General features: G+C 43.7%; 1 protein-coding gene across 1 annotated transcript in view; it reads right to left on the reverse strand.

Annotated features, from left to right (window-relative positions):
* Positions 1 to 939: 939 nt before the first annotated feature.
* Positions 940 to 24,511, reverse strand: part of LOC126092278 (DNA replication complex GINS protein PSF1-like) — a 42,037-nt gene continuing 18,465 nt past the window's right edge. Inside the window, exons 5-6 of the mRNA XM_049907794.1 lie at positions 1,482 to 1,598; positions 940 to 1,362 (exon numbers count right to left, since the gene is read on the reverse strand). Coding sequence (XP_049763751.1) covers positions 1,219 to 1,362; positions 1,482 to 1,598 — 261 coding nt within the window. The 3' untranslated portion in view covers positions 940 to 1,218. The remainder of the gene's footprint in view (positions 1,363 to 1,481; positions 1,599 to 24,511) is intronic.

Raw genomic sequence — 24,511 nt, forward strand, 5'->3', positions numbered from 1 at the left:
GGACTGACATGGTGCTGGGATTGGCAGTTGACCCTCAACATAAACAAATGTAATGTACTGTGGAGAAATAGACAGAAAAACCAACTAGGTTATCATTAAATGATTGCAGAACAGTCATTAGACGCAGTTACGTCCATTAAACATTTAAGAGTATCTGTACGGCAAACTGGGTGATTTAAAATGAACAGTCACATAAAACAAATCCCCAGTGAGGCAGATGACAGACAGAGTCCTTAGAAGCCCTTAATCCACCTATAAGGGAGGAGGGTAATTCAAAAATCATTTGATCAATATTTGAACTCCAGTTATCAGTCTTGGATCCATGCTAGACACAACTGTTGCAGGTAATAGATAAGATCCAAAGAGAGCACAATTTGTTACAGGTTCATTTAGTAAGCACAAAGCCATCACAGAGAAGCAGAGCAAACTGCAGTGATGGGCTTTACAAGGTGGTCCGGTTTACTGTTAAAATTCCAAGCGGATACAATTGAAGAGTCAATGAATAAATCGCTTCCTCCAATAAATATCTCACAAAAAGATTACGAACATAAAATTAGGGAGTTTTGGGGTCACACAGACCTTTACCAAAAATTATTGTTTCGGTAAACCATTCTCATTTGGAACAGGAAAAGGGCCGGGCAGGGGGGGGGGGGGGGTAATAGTGCTACACAAAGTACCCTCCACCATACACTGTAGGGTGGCTTGTGTAGTTGTAGATTAGAAATAATATAGGTAGGAGCATTAGAAAGTAGCTTCCAGTTAGCTTCCAACCGTGAAATAGAATTTGTCTTTATTGAATTATGCTTCACGTGTTCTAGCCCATATTCAGATACACTGCTGAAGTTCAAATTTTAATTTCCAGAAATGAAGTTTTTTTAACTGCATATTATGGACATCTTATATTGTTACTTCCAAGAATAATCTTGAACAAATACAATGTTTGTAAATAATACACTTTATTTGCGTTAATTAAAACTCAACAAAAATTTGTAATTATCTTTTGACACAAAAACTTTACAACCTAAACAAGTGAAGTGTACCCACCAACAAACTAAAACATAAAATTACACTTACAAAGTGTGTACCCATTATATATCACTCAACTGAAGATACAAGATCCAAAATTTCCCAGGCCGATGTCCAGCTCATCTGGATGAAAATTTATAAGATTGCAGCTGAATTCTTTCCCCACAAAACATGTCCAATATCAATCATTCATCAATGCAATAAATGTTGCAGTATTCCTTGTCGAATGAGGGGTTCACACTGTGATCTCGGCAGTAGATGCTGGCTGTTCTTCTTCAAGACAATCACTTCACCATCATCCAGCTCAAACTTACCGTAATCAACAAGGCATCGGACCTGTATACATAAAATAGTGAAAGTTTCTGATGCATAAAAGAGGTGCCCACATGTGTACATCTTTCTACATAAAATGCACATGAAGAGTTCTGAAATTTAAATGAACCCTATAAACTTACCTCAATGTACAAGGATTTTGGCGGTTTCAGATCTTGCATCAAATTTAATCCATGATTATCACCAATGGATCTCATATAAGATGCCAATGTTTTGCTGTAGTTGCTAAACCACTGTATCTGCATGGATAAACAAAATATGTAAGAGTAACAAAGCAGACAGCATGAATGACTAACTGTTTTATAATACATCAATACTAGTCTACGTATCCAAAAGTCTTATAGAACAGTGGTCAAGTTCTAAATCTACAGTTGTCTACACTTGTAATTGTGGTGGAAGTTTCTATGCACAAGAAAGCATACTTTTAATAGATAGGTAATTACCCCCTGTGGGATATAATGTACTTTTCTAGGGGGACTCAACTGTGTTATGATCACGAAACGAAATTTTTAAAATTTTGTTACTATTATCAGTATTTTGTAAGACTTAAATATTAATTACATAAGTTACCAATAATTACTTTTTTTCCGTGATGCAACATGGTTGAGGTTACAGCTTGCAAAACACATGTATGTAAATCTTCCTCACATAGCCCATCCACTGCACACGTACTTTGCACTTTGCACCATGCATCAATTACAGTAAAAATGAGACATATACAGCACACATGTTTAAATATCACATGAAAATATCTTCTCAGAGTTGTAGGTAGTTTGTACAATGGACTAGAAATTGCTTCATTATTCAGTTTGCAACAATAAATGAACTATTTTGTTCAAATGTGGGATCACGATTTTGTGAAATTCAGACTGTCTGAATGTGGCAATCTCGTTGTTCACCCATGAGATGAAATGGTTCTTTACTTCCAGTATGATGTTTTCGATCTCAGATTACGATGCAGATGTAAGGATAAAGATTTGGAATGGTGTTTTTGATTGTATGCCACAACACATAATGCATACAGTGAATTTCTTATGAGTAAATGCTGGAAAAATGACTGAAGCGCTGTAATTGGCCAGTCTCACAACAAGTAAAGAAATAATTACAGCCTACTATAGAAAATGCTTTCTTTTACAATAAACAGTTTAATTGACCACAGTAACAATCTGATAGCTACTACACTGCTGTACGGCCTCCACCTTATTATTATTATTATTATTATTGGCAGTGGTAATTTCTTTCGGTTCAGAAGCAAGAAATCCAGCATTCAAGTGATTACACATATAGACCTAAGTATAGTGCAACATTTTAATCTGGTTGATTTCAGATGGGGGTGCAGGTTGTGGGTGAAGCGAGAGCCACTAGGAAGATGAGTGGTGTAGAAGAATTAAATTTTCTAATGAGTGTCTACGCTCACAGTGGATAGTTAGCTTTCTTTTCTGAGAAGAAATTGTAAGTAGCATTTGCTATACACTGAAAATTGCTTTATCCTGCTATAAAAAGGGGTTGTTAGTAACAAGCAGTACAGACTGTCTCAGAGACTCACTAGTTCATTGTTTAATAAAACACAAACAAATATAATTTATCTTAAGTTATATTTAAAATGACGGCATTCAAAGAAAATTGCTGTTCATTCTAAAGTTCAGTCAGGCACTAATACTGATGAGGGGAAGGGGGGATACCTAATAAGCTAATACCTGATTGCACTCAGGCATAATGGTTTCAGAAAGGTTTGGGAAACCACTGCATTAGGCCGTGGATGTATCATAAGACAAAAACACCACTTACATTTAGGGTGTACGCTGCAGCACCTACTTTTCTTTAATACAATAATACAAAAGCAATAACCTTTTGGACAATTTTCCAGTCAATTACAGATTTGTATCCTTAAAAGATTTAAGAGTGAAACTCTTGATTTACATCCTCTTTAATGCCACAATCTTTTAAAATGCTATCACTCCACAATTCCGTCACAACGGGAACAAAGATAGACATTTGGTGTTAGGTTAGACAGTACTAAGTATTGTTCTTCCATCTCACCCTGTTGATGAGTGTGTCAAAACATGGGGTGCTAGCTACAATAGACACAGATTGGGAAACCAGATGCAGACATTCCAAAGGAACCAATAGTGGAATTACTTTAAGTGATTTTGGAAAACCATCGTTTATTCATCTTTTCTTTAGCATTGCCAAACAGGGGCCATGAGGAGCAGAGGATACTAGGTTGGTTGGTTTGGAGGGTAAAGGGACTAAACTATAGGGTCATCAGTCCCTTTTTCCTCATGCAAACAGGTCTTGGGTAAAACCACTCCTAAAAGGAGACAGGGAAAGTAAAACTGGGAAAAACACTGAAAGACAAAAAGAAAGAACCAAGTGTGTGTGTGTGTGTGTGTGTGTGTGTGTGTGTGTGTGTGTGTGTGTGTGTGTGTGTTTTTGGAACCTTATGGGCACCCAAGGGCGAGGTTATCAGAGCCCTGACACTTATTAAAACAAACGAATGTGGAAAAGAACAAATTGTCAAAGACACATGCCCTTGGAATGACCACACAGTCACTCTATCTCACATGCACTAAAACAATGAGGAGGGAAGATAGCTAATTGAGAAATTAAAACAGAAGGAAAACAAAACACAGGAGTGCTAAAAGAAAAGCACAGCAAAACGTGACTGGGTGAGCCAGCCACCCTGCTGACACATTAAAAAAATGTCCACAAAATCTTATTAGAACAATTCACAAAACTTTAAAACGCGAACCACATTCATTTGATCATTACATAAAATAGACTGCAGATCTGCCGGCAAATCTGCCGCAGTCCACTGGTCGGCAAATAAAATACAGTCCAATAAAACATGGCGCACCAGGATCTGCATGCCACAAGCACCACACACTGGAGGGTCCTCTCACCAGAGTAAAAATCCATGCGTCATAGGGCTGCGGCCAGTGCGAAGACGAGTAAGAAGGACCTTGTCCCATCGACGTGGTTGGAAGGAAGTACTCCACAGCCAAATTGCGGGCTTGACGACACACTGCCTGTACTCATGGCTCGGTGGTTGCCAGTCACTCAGGCTTTGCTTGTATTCATGTAGAATGTACTGAACTCCGCTCTTTGCCAGATGCAGTTTTTTCACTGCGGAGTAGGTAGCCATCTCTAGTGCTCTTGATCATTTTTGTTCCTGCACCAGTGAGTTTCCCCTCATCTGTAACAGCTCTATGGGCTGTCTACAAGCTCTTTATCAGTGTTACTCTCACCATCTGTTGGTGTCAACTGTAGAGTTTTTGGACATTCAGTGGTCTTTGGACCATGTCACGTTAGGATTCCGGGCCGTGAACTCTCTAGCAGGCTGGCCAAATTGGCTACTGGCAATCTGCCTCTTGATATTGGTATTCTACAACTGGACCTTCAATTGGTATAAGTTGTAGGGATCTCTTCTAGCCACTCATCTTCCCACGGACATCGGAAGATCTGACATCATGACATGCCTCCATGGCTGCTCGATCCGCCCTTTCATTCCCCGCAATTCCCAAGTGTCCTGGTACCCAGCAGAAAGACACCCCTTTCCCCAGTTGCTGTAGTTGGAGGAGGGCATCCTGGATAGTCTGGATTACTTTATCTGCTGGGTACCAACACTGGAGAGAGTAAATGGCACTCAAAGACTCTGAACAGATGAGAAATCTAACACTGGGAGAATATCTCATCTTCTCCAGCGCCCACAAGATTGCATATAATTCTGCGTCGAAGATGGTTAATTCGGGAGGGAGTCTGACATTGAGGACATGATCCGGGAAAATGACAGAGCAACCAACGAAGTCACCCCGCTTAGACCCATCCATAAAAACAGCTACATGATTGTGGAGCTCAGATAAAATGGCAGAAAATACCGCATTAAAAATGGAAGGAGGAGTGCTGTCTCTGCTGTACCGCAACAAATGTAAAATCACTATGGGCCTCTTCAGTAACCAGTAACCAGCTAGTTAAGGCAATGCTCTGAGGAGAGAGATCAGAACTGCCTCCCTCCATGAGTTGGGGTTCAAAATGGCTCTGAGCACTATGGGACTCGACTTCTGAGGTCATTAGTCCCCTAGAACTTAGAACTAGTTAAACCTAACTAACCTAAGGACATCACATACATCCATGCCCGAGGCAGGATTCGAACCTGCGACCGTAGCGGACTCGCGGTTCCAGACTGCAGCGCCTAGAACCGCACGGCCATTTCGGCCGGCATGAGTTGGGGGAAGTTGTCTGTCTGCCATATTAGATTAAAATATTCGAGGAGGATTTCCATGAACACCGCTAGCAAATGTCGAAGCATGCAGTACCGGATGTGGTCATGACGGGTGCTGTGTCATAAGTCTCAGTTAGTGCCTATTCGAGCTCTCACATTGAGAAAGGGGAATTGTAGGCCTCAGAACTGTTGAACCTGAAGTCCAACTTCGACCTCTCTACTGTCACACGGTAGTGACGAAACACTGGATCCTTGCTCGCATTGGCAGTAGTTTGTGCAAGATGCTTGGTCAGCGCCTGTGCAATGTCTCAGGGTGTTGTTTGGAAGCACCCCAGTTTCAGCACTGCTGCTATCCATAAATGGCTGTGTGTACCAGAAATACTCTGGATGGATTCCCATACTTCTGTGGAACAAGTGGAACGGTTGATGGAGTCCAGGAACTCCTGCCATGACTTTTCTTTCCTCTCTTTAATGACACAGTGAGTCTTGGCTCTTGCGAATCGAAAGGCGGTGAGATTGTCCACTGTTGGACAGCTTTTAAACTGTCTATGAGCTGTATGCCTGTCTCGGAAGGCTGAAAGACTTCGGTATGGATAGGTCAGCAGCATGATAGATTACCTGTGTGATGTGATCACCCATTCCTGGATGATGTCTTGGTGTTCAAACACAGCCAACTGGCTGAACAGCATCCAGTTAGCTTGCCTGTCATCCGTGTTGGTGGCTTCTGTTATAGCAACACACAATCCAGTAGGTGAATGCAGATGTGAAAGCAGCGGGAATGGAGGTCATCAATGAGCTCCCAGCGAACAGAGGCAGTGAGGGCTGGAGAGCAGAGAGATAGGTCAATGGCTGAGAATGACCCAGAAGCAGCACAGAAATTGAGTCGGAGTACCAGTGTTTATGATTCATAGCTCTCGAGATGTCAGGAGGCTCTCCAAGACTCGACCCTGAGTGCAAGTAGAGGTTGAGCCCCACAGGACATGATGGGCACTGAAGTCTCCCAGGAGGAAAAATGGTCAGAGGAGTTGTTCCATAAGGTCTGTGAGAGCCTCAGTGTACTGCATCCAGTGGTGATAAATAAAAAGAGCTTCAAAAGAACTGCAGCAGCACATGTTAATTGACAAACGCAGGTGCTAGTGCTGACAGTAGCAACCTCCTTTTGTGTAGCAGCATCAGTGTTCAGGACTGGCTGTTTCAGAATGGAAGAAAAGGATGCAGCAAATGTGGGTGGCTGCATGGATTTGTACAGCTTCTTGGCTTCACCACATGGGATGTGCTATGTTGTTTTGATCTCCTGGATCTTCCGCTCCTAAAGGAAAACTCTGCAGTCCCTGATCCACACACGGTGATCTCCAAAGCAGTTGACACACTTTGGAGGAGAGGAGCAACCAACTCCCTCATGGGTGGTTTTACCTGCATTGCTTGTGGGCTTGTTCAGAAAGCTCCTGTTGTAAGTTGAACTCCAGGATGTATAGAGTCCACCAGCCGCAATGCTGAGGGTGATGCTAAACCATACACCAGGCTCCCATAGTCAAAACGGGACAGAACAAGGGCTTTGTACAGTTGCAGCAGTGTAGGGCGACCCGCACTCCAGTCAAGTGTGGCTCAGGCATCGAAGAATGTTTAGATGCTGCCTGCACTTTTCCTTAAGCTGATGAAGAAAGGGAATCCACGTTAAGCAAGCATCAAAGATCAGGCCTAAAAAGTGGTAAGACTCTACTACGTTAAGTAATTGGTCATCGAAATAAATGGACAGTTCAATGACGACAGAAGTGCATGACCAAGTCTTGGTGGCTGAAAACTTAAAGCTATAGGTGAGGGACCATGACTGCACCTTTCATGTGGCTCCCTGCAGTCGATATTCAGCTGCACCAATAGAAGAGAAGCAGAAGGAAATACTAAGATCGTCAGCATATTAGGAGAGGGATACTGATGATCCCATTCCAGCTGTGAGACCATTAATGGCCACTAAAAAGAGTGGAATGCTCAGTACAGAGCACTGTGGGGCACTGTTCTCTTGGATATAGGGTGCACTGTGTGAAGCACCAACTCGAACTCTGAAAGTGTGGGGTCAGGAGCTGGCCCCGAGGACCACACTCATAGAGAGCAGCAAAGATGTGGTGTAGACAAGTGGCATCATAGGCTTTCGTCAGCTCAAAAAAGATGGCAATAAAGTGTTGAAGGCAGGAAAAAGTCATTTGGATGACAGATTCTGGTTATACCAAGTTGTTAGTGGTGGAGTGACCTTGGTGAAAACTGCCCTGGGATGGAGCCAGAAGGCCCCAAGACTCAAGCAGCCAACACAACCGCCAGCTCACCTATTATCAGTTCAAGCAGCTTGTACAGAACACTGGTGAGGCTGATAAGATGATAGCTATCTGCATCTAGCAGGTCCTTACCAGCTTTCACCACTGGAACGATGATACTTTCTCGCCAAGGCAACAGGAATTCTTCATCACTCCAGATGCGATTGAAGATGGCAAGGAGGTGGCACTGGTAATCGCTGACAGATGTTTAATCATTTGGGGATGGATGTTATCTGGCCCAAGGAATATGTCGGTCAATCGGCAAGGGCACTGAGAAATTCCCACTCACTGAACAGAGCATTATGCAGCTCAGGGTGACTTGGAGCAAAAGATAGGTAATGTCTTTCCACCCACCGTTTTAGGTGACAAAAGGTGGGGCAGTAATTCTCAGACACAGAGGCGCAAGCATAGTGCTCGGCAAGATGCTCTGCAATTACGTCCAGGTTGGTATATACAGCTCCATTTGTGGAAATTCCAGGTATACCTGCAAGGGTCTGATATCCATAGAGACATCTGAGTTAGGGTCCAAACCTGGGATGGAGAGGTTCGTGTTCCAATAGTAGAGACGTATCACTCCCAAAACTCCTACTCCCACTGTCTGATGAGTTGACGGACCTGGGCATGGAGCCATTTGAAGGCAATGAGGTGCTTCAGGGACGGTTGCTGCTTATGACACTGGAGGGCACCCCGAGGGTCTCTAATGGCTGCAGCAATTTCCAGCGACCACCAAGGCACTGTCTTCTGGCAGTAGCAACCTGCGGAACAAGGGATTACCAATTCAGCTGTACCAACAATGGTAGTATTTATGTTCTGGATCACCTCATCATTGTTGCCATACAATGGAGGTTCAACGGTGGTAGCAGAGCTGAAAGCATCCCAGTCAGCCTTTCTAAGAGCCCATCTGGGCAAGTGACGCTGGGGACGGACGTCAGGAAGGACAGATAGTGGTCACTGCCACATAAGTCGTCGTGAGCCCTCCAGTGGACTGATGATAGAAGGGGAGGACTGCAAATGGAGATATCAACAGCCAAGCATGTGCCATGCACCATGCTGAAATGAGTGGGGACACCTGTATTTAGGAGACAAAGGTCGAGTAGAATTAGTAGATTCTCAATACCTTTCCCATGGGCAGCGATCTTGGTTCCATCTCACGAAGGGTTGTTGTTGTTGTTGTTGTGGTCTTCAGTCCTGAGACTGGTTTGATGCAGCTCTCCATTCTACTCTATCCTGTGCAAGTTTCTTCATCTCCCAGTACTTACTGCAACCTACATCTTTCTGAATCTGCTTAGTGTATTCATACAATTTTTACCCTCCACACTGCCCTCCAATGCAAAATTTGTGATCCGTGAGCTACTATTCCCTTCTTGTCCAAACTATTTATCGTCCATGTTTCACTTCCATACATGGCTACACTCCATACAAATACTTTCAGAAATGACTTCCTGACACTTAAATCTATACTCGATGTTAACAAATTTCTCTTCTTCAGAAACACTTTCCTTGCCATTGCTAGTCTACATTTTATATCCTCCCTGCTTCGACCATCATCAGTTATTTTGCTCCCCAAATAGCAAAACTCCTTGACTACTTTAATTGTCTCATTTCCTAATCTAATTCCCTCAGCATCACCTGACTTAATTCAACTACATTCCATTATCCTCGTTTTGCTTTTGTTGATGTTCATCTTATATCCTCCTTTCAAGACACTGTCCATTCCGTTCAACTGCTCTTCCAAGTCCTTTGCTGTCTCTGACAGAATTACAATGTCATTGGCTAACCTCAAAGTTTTTATTTCTTCTCCATGAATTTTAATTCCTACTCCAAATTTTTCTTTTGTTTCCTTCACTGCTTGCTCAATATAACGGTTGAATAACATCGGGGAGAGGCTACAACCCTGTCTCACTCCCTTCCCAACCACTGCTTCCCTTTCATGCCCCTCGACTCTTATAACTGCCATTTGGTTTCTATACAAATTGTAAATAGCCTTTCGCTTCCTGTATTTTACCCCTGCCACCTTTAGAATTTGAAAGAGAGTATTCCACTCAACATTGTCAAAAGCTTTCTCTAAGTCTACAAATGCTAGACACGTAGGTTTGCCTTTCCTTAATCTTTCTTCTAAGGTAAGTCATAAGGTCAGTATTGCCTCACATGTTCCAACATTTCTACAGAATCCAAACTGATCTTCCCTGAGGTTGGCTTCTACCAGTTTTTCCATTCGTCTGTAAAGAATTAGCGTTAGTATTTTGCAGCTGTGACTTATTAAACTGATAGTTCGGTAATTTTCACATCTGTCAACACCTGCTTTCTTTGGGATTGGAATTATTATATTCTTCTTGAAGTCTGAGGGTATTTCGCCTGTCTTGTACATCTTGCTCACCAGATGGTAGAGTTTTGTCATGACTGGCTCTCCAAAGGCCGTCAGTAGTTCTAATGGAATGTTGTCTACTCCTTGGCCCTTGTTTCGACTCAGGTCTTTCAGTGCTCTGTCAAACTCTTCAAGCAGTATTGTATCTCCCATTTCATCTTCATCTACATCCTCTTCCATTTCCATAATATTGTCCTCAAGTACATCACCCTTGTACAGGCCCTCTATATACTCCTTCCACCTTTCTGCTTTCCCTTCTTTGCTTAGAACTGGGTTTCCATCTGAGCTCTTGATATTCATACAAGTGGCTCTCTTTTCTCCAAAGGTCTCTTTAATTTTCCTGTAGGCAGTATCTATCTTACCCCTAGTGAGATAAGCCTCTACATCCTTGCATTTGTCCTCTAGCCATGCCTGCTTAGCCATTTTACACTTCCTGTCGATCTCATTTTTGAGACGTTTGTATTCCTTTTTGTCTGCTTCATTTACTGCATTTTTATATTTTCTCCTTTCATCAGTTAAATTCAATATTTCTTCTATTACTCAAGGATTTCTACTAGCCCTTGTCTTATTACCTACTTGATCCTCTGCTGCCTTCACTACATCATCCCTCAGAGCTACCCATTCTTCTTCTACTGTATTTCTTTCCCCCATTCCGGTCAATCATTCTCTTATGCTCTCCCTGAAACTCTGTACAACCTCTGATTTATTCAGTTTATCCAGATCCCATTTCCTTAAATTCCCACCTTTTTGCAGTTTCTTCAGTGTTATGGGTGTTAAAATCACCCAAAAGTATGAAAGGTGGGGGATTTGAGAAATAAGTGCAGCCAGTACATGGTACGGCACGGCACCACTTGGAGGAAGGTAGATTTTACAGGTGGTTATTTCCTGCATTGCCCTCACTCTAACAGCCACAGCTTATAAAGATATTTGAAGGGGCACAGGTGCGCTATACACAGAGGTAGGGACTTAAGAGATAGACCCCATCTGACATCCTGTTACAGTCAGTACAATATTTGTAAAACCCCAGATAGCCATGGGGGGTGGGGGGGTGGGGGGGAGTATTCACATTGACGGAATCCAGATTTCCTGAAGGACAGTGCAGAAAGCAGGTGTATCGCATAAGAGTCGTCGTAACTCAGTCAGGCGCATGAAAAAAATTCGCCATAATTCCACTCGAGGATGACGCTGTCTCCACCATGCCACACTGATTTCCACTGCAGCTGAGGTGTCGACGAGATATAGGTCTTCGGACGGGGAACTGGTAGGGAGTTGTGGCATGGGTGCTAATGGAGTTTCATGTTTCTTAACAGTATTCCTCTTGGACTGTTTGCCCTCCCACTGCTCTTTAGGGCTTGCAGGGAGGGCTTCTCAGAAGTAGCTTCAGGTACGGACGAACACTGGGAAACCATTCAACCAGCAGCTTGTGTCTCCTCCAGCCACTGACTGGTGCCCACTTTTGAACAGGGGGAGAGCTTGGAATGTAGGACTCCAAAGGGACCTCTTCCGTGTTAGAGAAGCCAGAGGAGGCTGTTGCTTCTCTGGCTAGGATGAGTGGACCGATGTCCCTGGCATTTGTGGGAGGCGGTGGTCCCAAAGAGGAACCTTTAGGAGCAACATAAGAAGATGTGCCCCCAACCACTAGGAGGGGGGATGTAGATGGGTGGCCCTAAGGGCCCACTGTACAATGCTGAGACAAGGAGAGCGTAGTCGCTAATGAGGGTGACATTGTCATGGCTGCAGCATAAGACTACAGCAATCGAACATGGTGCAGCCTTCCATCTTTCAGTTTAGCCTGTCTCTAAGTCATCCCGTCCAGGGTATTTTACTCCAAAATTTTCTTGCCTTTTGGAGCACTGTGCAGTCCAGCAAGCAGGGAGAGTGGTGCTCTCCACAGCTGACACAGGTGGGAGGAGAGGCACGTGGAGTATTTGGAGCAGTGGTTGGTTGGTTGGTTGGTTGGTTGGATTGGAGAAAGAGACCAAATGACACAGTCACCAGTCCCTCCGACCTTGGAATAACTAAAACCAATAAAACCTCACACTATAAGAGGCAACTACAATGGCCATAAAATTACAAATTATTGACAGAGAAGGAAGGAAGAGGGTGGAAGAAGAGAAGAGGGAAAGAAAGTAACTAATGACAGGGGCATGAAGGAAGAAGCACAGGTAGACAAGATAGACACTCAAGATAAAACAGACCCCATAAAGAATGGAGTGGGAAGGCAGAGAGCAGGGGTGAACCACCAAGCCCAGTGGAAGCCAGTCCAACTGGGGTGAAGGGGGAAGCAGGACGGCCTGCCATCCCTTCCACCCACCAATAAGGTTGAAGGTCCCACCCTTAAATAAAGTGGTAAGAAATTGTAAAACTAGATCAGCTGCTGAGGCACTGTCAGCAACGACAGGGGTAGCGAGTCAGGAAAGCTAAAAGTCTGTCGAAGGGCGGCTAAGTCGGGACAGTCCAGTAAGAGGTGAACCACAGTCAACACTGATCCACGACGACAGAGAGGGGGGTCCTCACGATGGAGGAGATAACCGTGAGTCAGCCAAGTATGGCCGATGCGAAGCCAGCAAAGAACGACAGAGGCGTCTCAAGAGGCTGGTAAGGAGGACCACCACATAGTTGTAGATTCCTTTATCGCCCTGAGCTTGTGCAGCGAAGAAAGAGTGTGCCATTCTGCATTCCAAAGTCCCAAAACCTGACGACACAATGCTGAGTGAAGGTCTTTCTCTGGAATGCCAACAGTGGCCAATTTAGCCAGTCAATCGACAAGTTCATTGCCAGGGATCCCAACATGGCCTGGAGTCCAAATGAAAACCACTGAGCATCCACGTTGCTCAACGAGAGAAAGGGAGTCCTGGACAGCTATGACAAAGGGGTAGCGAGGGAAGCACTGGTCAACAGTATGGAAACTGCTCAAGGAGTCGCTACAGATAGCGAAGGACAGTCCTGAGCAGAAGCAGGCATGGTACAATGCATGCAAGATGGCTACCAATTCTGCAGTAACAATACTACAGCCATTTGGCAAGGAACAAAGTTCCATGTGTCTCGTATAGGTGTAAGCATAACCAGTGTGACCAGCAACCAAGAAGCCATCAGTATAAATCACTTCTCAACCCTGGAATGAACTGAGGAAAAGTGGGAAGTGTTGGTGATGAAGGGCCTCTGGAGGGATAGAATCCTTTGAATTTATGGAGAGATCAAGACAGAGCTGTGGCCGAGAACGCACCACAGAGGGGTACGTGCGTGAGCAGAGAAAAAAGGTGGTAAAGGGAAATGCTGGAGCTCAGAAAAGAGCGACTGAATGTGGGCAGCCATGGTACGCCCACATCGTGGCTGCCGCCGCGGGAGGTTGATCTCCATGTCTGGATAAAGGAGACCATAATTAGGGTGCTTTGGGGTGCAGCAAAAGTGGAGAGCATAAGATATCAGCAGTTGTTGGCGCAAAACTCGCAGTGGTGGAAACCCCGCCTCTACGAGGAGGCTAATCACGGGGCTAGTCCTGAAGGCACCAGCCGCAAGTCGGACCCCACAATGGTGGATGGGATCTAGTATCTGCAATGTCGAAGAGCCATAGACAGGACTCCCATAGTCTAAACAAGAATGGACCAGCGCTTTGTACAATGGCAAGAGAATAGAGTGGTCTGCACCCCTGGTGGTATTCCACAGACATCTATGAACATTGAAATGTAACCAGCACGTCCTCTTCAGCTGGTGAAGATGAGGGAGCCATGTCATCTGGCATTGAAGACCAGACCCAAGACGCAATGGGTGTCTACCACCTCGAGGGATTGGTCATTGAGCAACAGGTCCGGATGGGGATGAACTGTACAGTGACGGCAGAAATGCATGACACACGACTTGGCCACCGAAAACTGAAAGCCACGGGAGAGAGCCCAAAGATTGCACCCGGTAGATTGCCCCCTGTAGACGGCGTTCTGCAGCGCCTGACGGAGTAAGCAATGTAGATACAAAAATTGTCGGCATACAAAGAGGGGGACACTGTCAGCCCAGCAGCCACCACCAGTCCATTAATGGCAATGAGAAAGAGAGGGACACTCAGCATGGAACCCTGTGGAACCCCATTTTCTTGCAGATGGGAAGTGTTGTAGGAGGAACCAACTTGGACCCGGAAAGAGTGACAAGAAAGAAAGTTACGGATAAAAACGGACAGAGCGTCACGAAGGCCCAAGTCGTGAAAGGTGATGACGATGTGGTGGCACCAGGTGGTGTCGTAAGCTTTAAGCAAGTCAAAGAAGAATGCAATGAAGTGTTGCTGATGGACAAATGCCAAACGGATAGCAGACTCCAAGTGGACTACATTATCCACCGTAGAGCGGCTATGGCAAAAACCACCTTGAGTCGATGACAAAAGGTCGCGGGATTCAAGGATACAAAACAGCCGCTGACTCACCAGGCGTTGAAGGAACTTGCAAAGGGTGTTGGTAAGGCTAATTGGACAGTAGCTATCCAACTGAAGAGGTGGCTTTCCAGGCTTCAACACTGGAATAACACTGCTTTCCTGCCACTCGGCAGGAAATATCCCCTCGCTCCACAGATGGATGAAAAGTGGTGGCCAGCCACCGGAAGCATTTGGTTATGTATCCGATCCGGTCCAGGAACCCTGTTGGGACAAAGGGCGAGGGTGCTGGCGAATTTCCAAATGCTGAATGGGGCATTATAAGGCTCCAAGCAGCAAGAAATGAAAGAGAACAGCAGTCGTTCTGAGTGCTCTTTAAGGAGGAGGAATGTAGGCAGATACTGAGTCGATGCAGAAGCTTGGGCAAAGTGTTGAGCAAAATGCTCTGCGACAAAGTCCAGATGGGTAAGGACAACACCATGCACAGAAATTCGTGCAATGTTGGTAGGACGACGATGGCCAAAAATTTGCCTGAGTTTCGCCCAGACTTGTGGAGAGGGGGTGTGCGGTCCTATGGCAGCCACTTATCGTTCCCAGCAAATCCGCTTCTGAAATTTGATTAGGTAACGGGCCCGGATGCGGAATCATTTAAAGACCAGAAGGAGAGCAGTAGAAGGGTGCCGCTAGAAGCATTGAAGAGCACGGCGGCAGTCTTTTATGGCTTCAGCAATTTCCGCGGTCCACCAAGGGACCATCTTCTACATGGGGAACCCGACGAAGAAGGGATGGCTGAAACAGCTGCGGCAAGAATGGTGGCAGTCAAAGTCTGTGTAGACTCATCAATACTACTGTGTGGTAGTACAGGGGGGATGGTAGCAGAGGACAAGGCACCCCACTCAGCTTTAGAGAAGGCCCACCTGGGAGGGTGACTGAGCGAGACATATTGAAGGAAGGTCAAAACAATCGGGTAGTAATCACTGTCACATAAGTCATCGTGGACACCCCACTGAATGGAGGGAAGAAGGCCGGTACTGCAGACGGAGAGGTCAATGGCAGAGAAAGTGCTGTGTGCCACAATAAAGCATGTGGGAGCGTCACTGTTTAGGAGACAGAGGTCAAGCCCTGCCAGAACAGCTTTAACTGTTCTGCCCAGGGCAGTAGTCGTGTGACTACCCCAAATAGGGTTGTGAGCATTAAAGTCCCCTAGAAGCAGGAAGGGAGAAGGGATTTGTTGAAGAAGGGTGGTTAGGGAAAGGTATATGGGCGGCCTGTCAGGCAAGAGGTAGAGATTACAGATTGTGATTGGAGTGGCCAGATGGACCCTAACAGCAATTGCTTCCAGAGTCGTAAGGAGGGTAACACACCACCAGAAGCCTGCAAGGGGCCAATTCGGTTTCGACAGAAAGCGTGGAACCCACAAAGGGTGGGTGAGTAAGAACTGAAAAAAATGGGACTTAACTTCTGAGGTCATCAGTCCCCTAGAACTTTTAGAACTACTTAAACCTAACTAACCTAAGGACATCACACACATCCATGCCCGAGGCAGGATTCGAACCTGCGACCGTAGCGGTCGTGCGGTTCCAGACTGAAGCGCCTAGAACCGCTCGGCCACATCAGCCGGCGAAAGAGCTTTGGATGACTTGCAATTCAACAAGATAGAAGGGGTAGATACACATCTGCAAAACTTCTAAAATGTTTGGGGAACTGAAAACCAAATTCAAAGGAAAATAAAGAATTTCATCAAAATAATTCACAAGTCAGCAAAGGCATATAATCACAAAAACATCAGTGAGCCGAAACATACCGACTTAGTGTTGGACTACCTCTGGAAAACAATGCAAAGTGATCCTGCACTGCATGGATTCGACAAATCCTTAATAGGTTTCCAAACATATGTGGCACCAAATGTCAATGGACTGCTCACGTAAATCTCGTAAATTAGTGCAATCTCTAGTCCAATATTGTCCCAGTGTGTTCAACTGGGTTCATATCAGGCAAAGTTGATAGCCAAGACACCAATGTACGTTCACTATTATGCACCCCATTCTATCATAACACATTCTTGCCTTGCGGCCTGCTAGAAGCTAGCATCGCTGCTGCAGAAGACATCAAGATGAGGAGATGCAAGTGGTCCACAATAATGTTCCCATGGTCCACAGCTATCATGGTACCTTCAGTTACTACCACAGGTCCAATGGAAATGCACGTGAATGTCTACCATATCAAACAACTGCCCCGCTAAGCTGGCTGCACCAGTGACTCAGTTTATGTTTCAAGCAGCCTTTTACCTGAATGACAGCATATACGGACACAAACAGAGGAATGTGATTCAGAGATCCTCTGTCCACTGCAGTTGTAGTTGACGATTCCTTGGGTAAACACAGAATCATGTAAGGGTCATCTGGCGATGACCAACAATGTGCACTCAATAGTGTGCTCCGAAACAATTGTGCCTGCATAAGCATTGTACTCTGTCATCAGATCTGACACATATTGCTATGTATCCTGATTTACAGAGTGGGTAAGCCCCTTGACCTACACAGTCTAAAAAGTGGACATCGAACAGCTTGTCGTCTACTCTTGGTTTTCACTGTTCTTCAATCGCTTTCCATAGATACGACAGTAGCTGTGAACAGCTTCACTTTTTTTGAGATGGTGATTTTCAGATGATGGACCATTACAAGCTGCCCTGTGTCAAAATCAGTTATGACAATGGATTTCCCCCTTTGCAGCCTGTATTGTCACTAGAATGATACCCCATTCATCTCTGCTCTGCTTATATACTTTCCTTACAGCATCACATGCCCTAAAGACCACTATGTACATTCAAGCTCACAGTAGGCAATGGTCATAATGCTTTCGCTCATCAGTGTATCATATGATCAGCTAAACAGCTCATGCATTTAAGTTGCTGACCACAATAACAAGACAATCAGTTTGGCTTTATGAATGGTAAACACTCTAGGTAGGCAGTTCCGATTTTATGTTTCATAATGAAAGCAAGATAAATCAACATTTTTCATAGGACCTGTCAACTTAAAAGAAGCAACTGACAATGTGAAGTGGTGCGAGACATTTGAAATCTTCAGAAACATAGCTATAAGCTGCAGGGAAAGACACATAATATTCATTATGTGCAAGAACTGAAAGGGAACATTAAGAGTGGAACACCAGGAGAGACGTAAATGAATTAAAAAGCATGCAAGGCAGGGATGCAGTCATTCTCCTCTAGTATTGACCCTGTATACTGAAGAACCAATTAAGGAAATAAAGTAAATGATAAGTGGGACTGAAATTCAAGTTCAAATAATATCAGTGACAAGATTCACTGATGACACTATCCTCTATGAAAGTGAGGAAGAACAGCAGGACCTTTACAATGGGATCAACAACCCATTGACCACAGCATATTCACTGAGATAAGCCAAAGGAAGATAGACATACTGAGTAGCAGGAGGAATGAAAATGGCTACAAATTTAACATCAAAATTGGGATTACAGAGTAAATCTACATCTACACTCTGCAAACTACCATGAGGTCCATGTCAGTGGGTACATCCCATTGTACCAATTAATAGGGTTTCTTCCCATTCCATTCACTTACAGAGCATGGGAAAAATGATTGATTCAATGCCTCTGTGTATGCAGTAATTATTCTAATCTTGTCCTCATGATACCTATGTGCACGATATGTAGAGGGTTGTAGTATATCCCTAAAGTAATCCTTTAAAGCCAGTTCTTAGAACTTTGTTAACAGACATTTTTGGAACAGTTTACGTCTATCTCCAAGACTCTTCCAGTTCAGTCCCTTCACAGTATCTTTGTGACACTCTCCCACAAATTAAACAAACTGTGACCATTTGTGCTGTCCTTCTCTGTATAAGTTCAATATCCCCTGAAAGTCCTCTCAGGTGTGGGGTCTCACGCACGAGAGCAATATTCTAGAACCAGTCACACAACTCACCTGTAGGCAATCTATTTTGTAGACTGATTGCACTTCTCCACTATTCTACCAATAAAATGTAGGCTACTACCTGCTTTTCCCCACGGCTGAACCTATGTGATCATTCCATTTCATATCCCTACAAAATGTTACACCCAGGTTGGCCAATTCAAACAGTGACTCACTCCCAAACATTCAGAGCAAGTTGCCAATCTCTGCACCACATTGAAATCTTACCAAGATTTGACTGAATATTTATGCAGCTTCTCTCAGACAGTAATTCATTACAGATCACTGTGTCACCTACAAGAAACCTGATTTTACTATTAATATTGTCTGCAAGGTCGTTAATATACAACATGAACAACAAGGGTCCCAACACACTTCCCTGGGGCACACATAAAGTTACTTGTGCATCTGACGATGACTCTCCATCCAAGATAACATGCCACATCCTCCATATCAAAAAGACCTCAATCCAGTCACAAATTTCATTTGATACCCCATACGATCATACTTTTGACAATAAGTGTAGGTGCGGTTCTGAGTCAAATGCTTTTCGGAAATCAGGAAACACTGCGTCTACCAGGCTACCTTGATCCAAAGCTTTCAGTATGATCTATGAGAAAAGCGCAAGTTGAGTTTCACATGATCGATGTTTTTGAAATCCATGCTGGCTGGCATTGAAGAAGTCACTCAGTTCAAGATACCTCATTATGTTTGGGCTCAGAATAGGTTCTTGGATTCTACAATAAATCGATGTCAAGGATACTGGATGGTAGTTTTGTGGATCACTTGATTATTTCTACTACCCTTCTTGTAGATGGGTGTGACCTGTGCCTTTTTCCAAGAACTGGGCATGGCTTTTTGTTCAAGGGATCTCCGATAGACTACAGTTAGTACAGACGCTAATTCAAGTGCAACTTCAGTACAGACTCTGACAAGGATTCCATCAGGACCTGGAGATTTGTTCAATTTTATCAATGTCAGCTGTTTCTCAACAACACAGACACTAATACTTATTTCATTCATCTTTTCAGTGGTATGAGGATTAAATTGGGCAATGTTCCTGGGTTTTCCTTTGTAAAGGAACACTTGAAAATGAAGTTAAGATTTTTAGCTTTTGCTTTCCTAATAGATTGAGGGAAAGGGTTCTCCCTCAGAAACAAAGACAGGCCTTATTTTAGAACAAAATTGATGAGAATGCTTGGACATCTGGAGCACAGCATTATATGAAAGGGAATCATGGACTGCGTGAAAAATATAAAAGAAAGAGAATCGAAGTGTTTCAGATAACGTAAGAAATAAGGAGATTCTCCACATAAATGACGAGGAAAGGAATATGTAGGAAACACTACTGAAAAGAGGAGACACGATGAAACAGCATGTGTTACAACACAGGCAGTAACTTTAAGGGCATTTGAGAGAGCTACAGAGAGAAAAAAAAATCATAAGAAAAGACTGATATAAAAACATATACAACTAATAACTGAAAACACTGGATGTGAGATACAAAAATAGAGGACGCTGGGTACAAAAGCAATTCTGATACAAAGAGTGCACTAGGATCTTACTACCCAGTTCCTCTTTCATATCTTCATAGGTTTCAAACATTAAAGATTTCCAGTAATGCCATCAGAAAATTGCACTGACCATGGTAAAGGAAATTAACAATGAAGGTATTCCTTGGTCAGTTGTGGATGGACATTAATATAGAACTAGGGCGGAGCACAATCATGTTGACAGCATATCCTCTTGTGGAGAATAAGAGATACAGCTCCAACAACTTTGGTAGCACATTCACGATTAACACTAGGTAAAGTGCATGGTTCAAATTGGGTAATTCAAACAAAGTGCTACTACTTGATCTTCTAAAATTCCAGTCTATAAGCTGATAACGTATCACCGTGGATGATCAAGATACAAGAGTGGAGCATGGATTTTCATTGCTCCAGACATCATTAGTGCATCTCTGAGATCAATGGTCATCAGTTTGAACAGCTACAGTAACTCAAAGTTGGGCAGATGGTCAGCCTGCATCATGCAAGCCGGTTTTGAGTTCAACACCTTTCCATTCCCTGAGGGCTACATTTGCCAACTTTGTCCTGCATTTGGTTTGGGCATGAAGCTGTTGCCTAGGAACACAGAGAGCCACTATTTCACCTACTGCCCACGGTTATACATCAACATTAGCAGCATTTCACTGATGTAGTGTTTGCTGCTTTGCGTTGCCACCACATTGCAGCCAGCTGCTACGAGACTAAAGTACAGGGCTATCATGAATAGGGCACACCATAAGTTACAAATGGTATGTAATAGGTAGAGTGATATAAAGGCTGTGGGAATTTATGAAGATTGGGAAATTTCAGCAAGTGTACTTGCATGAGGCCTCGGAAAGTCCAGCCAGCGTGAGTGAGGTGGAATTAGCCCCAGACTTGCAGACACACTATGCTTTGAGTCTCAGTTCTTCAGTCCTGAATCCATTTTCTGTTCACAGTAGAACAGGAGCCACTTCATTGGTGGGGTTTATCTGTGTCTTGCCCTTTTCCTTTACCTTCAGTTGGGAAGGTTTAAATGGTCAGGTGGGATACAGAGGGTCTTTTTGGTTTTGTCAAACAGGTGTCCAACTTCACTACTTGATTAGGTAAATCACAATCATACACTCTACAAATTGAAGTGTCAGATCGTCTGATGACTTTGGGTCAATCTTTCCTGTTTTTTAAGTTTCCCTTTCCATTTTTCTTCTAATGGTGATGTTGGAGTAGCGTGCTGCAAGTGACTTTCCCAGATAGATGTTAAAATTTTGTACCCTTCATTGTTGTTTAAATATTTGTTTGTGTTTGGGTAAGTGTGGCTTTGCAGGTGCAGTTTGAAGCACAGGTATTTGTATAGGTGTTACAAGTTTGAATATGGCTGGATATGTCAACTTTGGGTGATGTTTTCTTTGTCACTGAAGCAAAGGATGTTGCAAAACTAAGAGGAAGCATTGCCTTGTAGTTTCCTTTCACTCCAGTAAAGGGCATTCTTTTGTTACCTACATTTCCAGTCTCTTTTGCTCTTCAACGAACACGGAGCATGCATCTGCAACTCCAAGCAGCATGATTTCCTATGAACTTTATGCAGACTGGGGTTAATAAGCATGTGAGTGCTTCTTCATGTGCTGGTCCACAACACCTAACACATGTAGCTTGACCCTTATGTATGAGGGTAGTATGCCTGCAACACCGACATTTCAAACAGAGTGTGGAATTTATAATATATAATCACCCTTAAGATGAAGGAACCTACCTTGACATATTCTGGGAAAGTGAGGATGGCTATGAATTTAAAGGGACTAAACGTCTTTGTTATCAATCCACCATTGTAATCCAAATTTGTGTAAAACAATGTGAAACAAGAAAAGGAGAGTAGTTAGCTCACAGGTGTGTGACTTTCTCTTCATGGCTGGAAATTTGTGGGATGTAGCTTTAGTCAGATGGTTAAAAGTGAGATACAATCCAGGCAGCTAAAAACTGAAGAATACACTAAGAGGGGTCATCATTGGAAAAACGTGGGTGAAATGATTACTGTATGAACTAGAAAATAATTAGCCACATTGCAGCAAGAGGTACTCCCTCCACAACCATCCTTGACACTGGTTGTTGAGGTGCAATAAAGTTTATAATATAATCTATTTTCCCTCAGGAAACATATTACATTGTTAGCTGCTACCCCAATGTCTGAGGTTGGGCAGTGGACAGGTTGAGGGCTCATCTCCGATCAGACTACAGCATACACACTTTGAGAATATGGGCTACAATGAGACAACTACCACTGCTACATCTTGACGTAAAAGGATGACATGTGTAAGTTTGGTGCAGCTGATGTGTTGTTGGCATAGTACAGTGGCATCTTTCCGAGAGATTTGGAAAGAAGTATCCCATACCTTGGTGATCCCACTAATTGACCTCATCTTACTGAGGGTCTTGGTAGCCCACCATTCCATATCCAGATTGCAATCACACATAAGTGCCCAGTTCTCTGAGGTCAAGTCTGTCCCTTATGTTTATATCTCTTGCTAATTTGTTAGAGAGTTGATTTCTGGAATAACCATGTGGCTCAATGTCCAGATGGTGGTTCCGAAGAACTGTGGGGGTCAACTAACAGGTCTTGGATGTTAGCAGCCATAATGTTTCTGGGGTATCTCTGAGAGATGCCTTGCATACATCTCATGGAGTTGCTACAAATCAGGATGTCCTTTGTTGATGGAGTTTTAATGCTCATGATATGGCAGCCAACTCTGCAGCATATACACTGCATGCATTCAAGCAGAGAATTGTTCTCGTACCCCTTGTTTGTTCAAGAGCATAACAACAGAAGAGTTCTATCCAAATCATAGTTCTGGATACGCAGCACAGGTAGAGAGAACTCTATGTGCACAGCCAAGGCAGGGCAATTAGAGGTACTTGCGCAGAGCCTTCAATCGCATCCCAGCTCATCTACCCATTTTTGTGTGGGTTCTATTCAGTCTGAACTGCTGGTCATGAAACTGAATCTAGTAACATGGATGGGTTGGCATCCAAAAGACTGTGAACCACACTATGGACTATGACTGCATGACGTGCAAAAGTTGCAACTGACACTCAATGTGGGGTAATAGTTTCCACCAAGAGGCTGCCTATGGGTCTCATACAGAAGACTCCAGTTGCCAACTCCACAACACTGTGGTGCACAGGATCTAACGAGCTCAGTAATGATGGTGCTACCGATGCCACAGATAACACATCTGGTAGTCCAGACAGGATAAAATAAAAGCTTTGTAGAATCACAGAGAACTGTGCGGTCTTCACCCCAGGGGGTGCTGCTGAGGTGTCTGAGAATATTAAGTTTCCACAAGCAATTTGTCTTGAGCTGGTGAATTTGTGGTAACCATGTTAACTGTCTAACAAAGCCGTAAAAATTTCAAAATTTCAACAATTTCAAGCAACTGGTTACCAAAGTAAGTCCTGGGAGAGGATGTACAGCCCTAAGTCAATAAAAAATGCAGCAAGTTTTTGTACATGAAAATTTATATCCAGGTTTCAGGGCACTGTTATGTACTTTCTGTATGGCTCCCTCACACTGGCACTTTACAATGCGTAATGATGATGTAGAGCTGTAATACAGGCAAAGCCCACCCACACACACAGACCATCATTGACTGTGGTAGCAGAGAAAGTTACACTCAGAACTGATCAGTCATGGATTCTAGTTTCCTGTACATATTAGTTACTGACTACTGGAACTATCCATATACGGAATTTTCAAAAGGATATGAATTCTGGATAAAAACGGTTAAGCAGCCTCAAAAGTCCCACTCATGCATTATGGACAGGATGTGAGGGCACCACATGGGATTATAAGCCTTCTGCAGGTGAAAAATACAGTGATCAGGTGATGGCTATGAGAGTGCACTGCAGACCCCAGATGGATCAACTGTTGATCTGTGGTGGATCAAAGTGCTCAAACAGCACTTCGAAATAGATGTTCTTTGGCTTCCAGGCAAAAACAGTCTTTGGGTGATCAGTCTTTCAAATAATTTACACAGCCTATTCCACAAAGAGATTGATCAATAATTAGTCAAAATGTGAGGGTCTTTTATACGTTTCAGGATAGGAACAATAAAACCTTCCCACCACGGGATAGGAAACATGCCTTCCCACCAAATATGACTGAAAAACCTGAGGATGTTTTATGCTGTCATTGTTAAGGTGTTTAAACATTTGATTGTTGTTTTTTCAGGTCCACGGGCTGTCTCTCATCATTCTGCTAAGCGCTGCAGAACTCCCAGTCACTAAATGGAACACTGTATGATTAAATGCATTGTGCATGAAAGGATAAGCAGTTTCAATCTGCCAAGTGTTTCTGTGTCAGGAAAGTAAGATGGTAGTTACTGCATGCAGACACTTTGGCAAAGCGTGCTGCAAAACATTCAGCAATG

Source organism: Schistocerca cancellata, chromosome 7 (genome assembly GCF_023864275.1).
Source record: "Schistocerca cancellata isolate TAMUIC-IGC-003103 chromosome 7, iqSchCanc2.1, whole genome shotgun sequence".
NCBI classification, from domain to species: domain Eukaryota; kingdom Metazoa; phylum Arthropoda; class Insecta; order Orthoptera; family Acrididae; genus Schistocerca; species Schistocerca cancellata.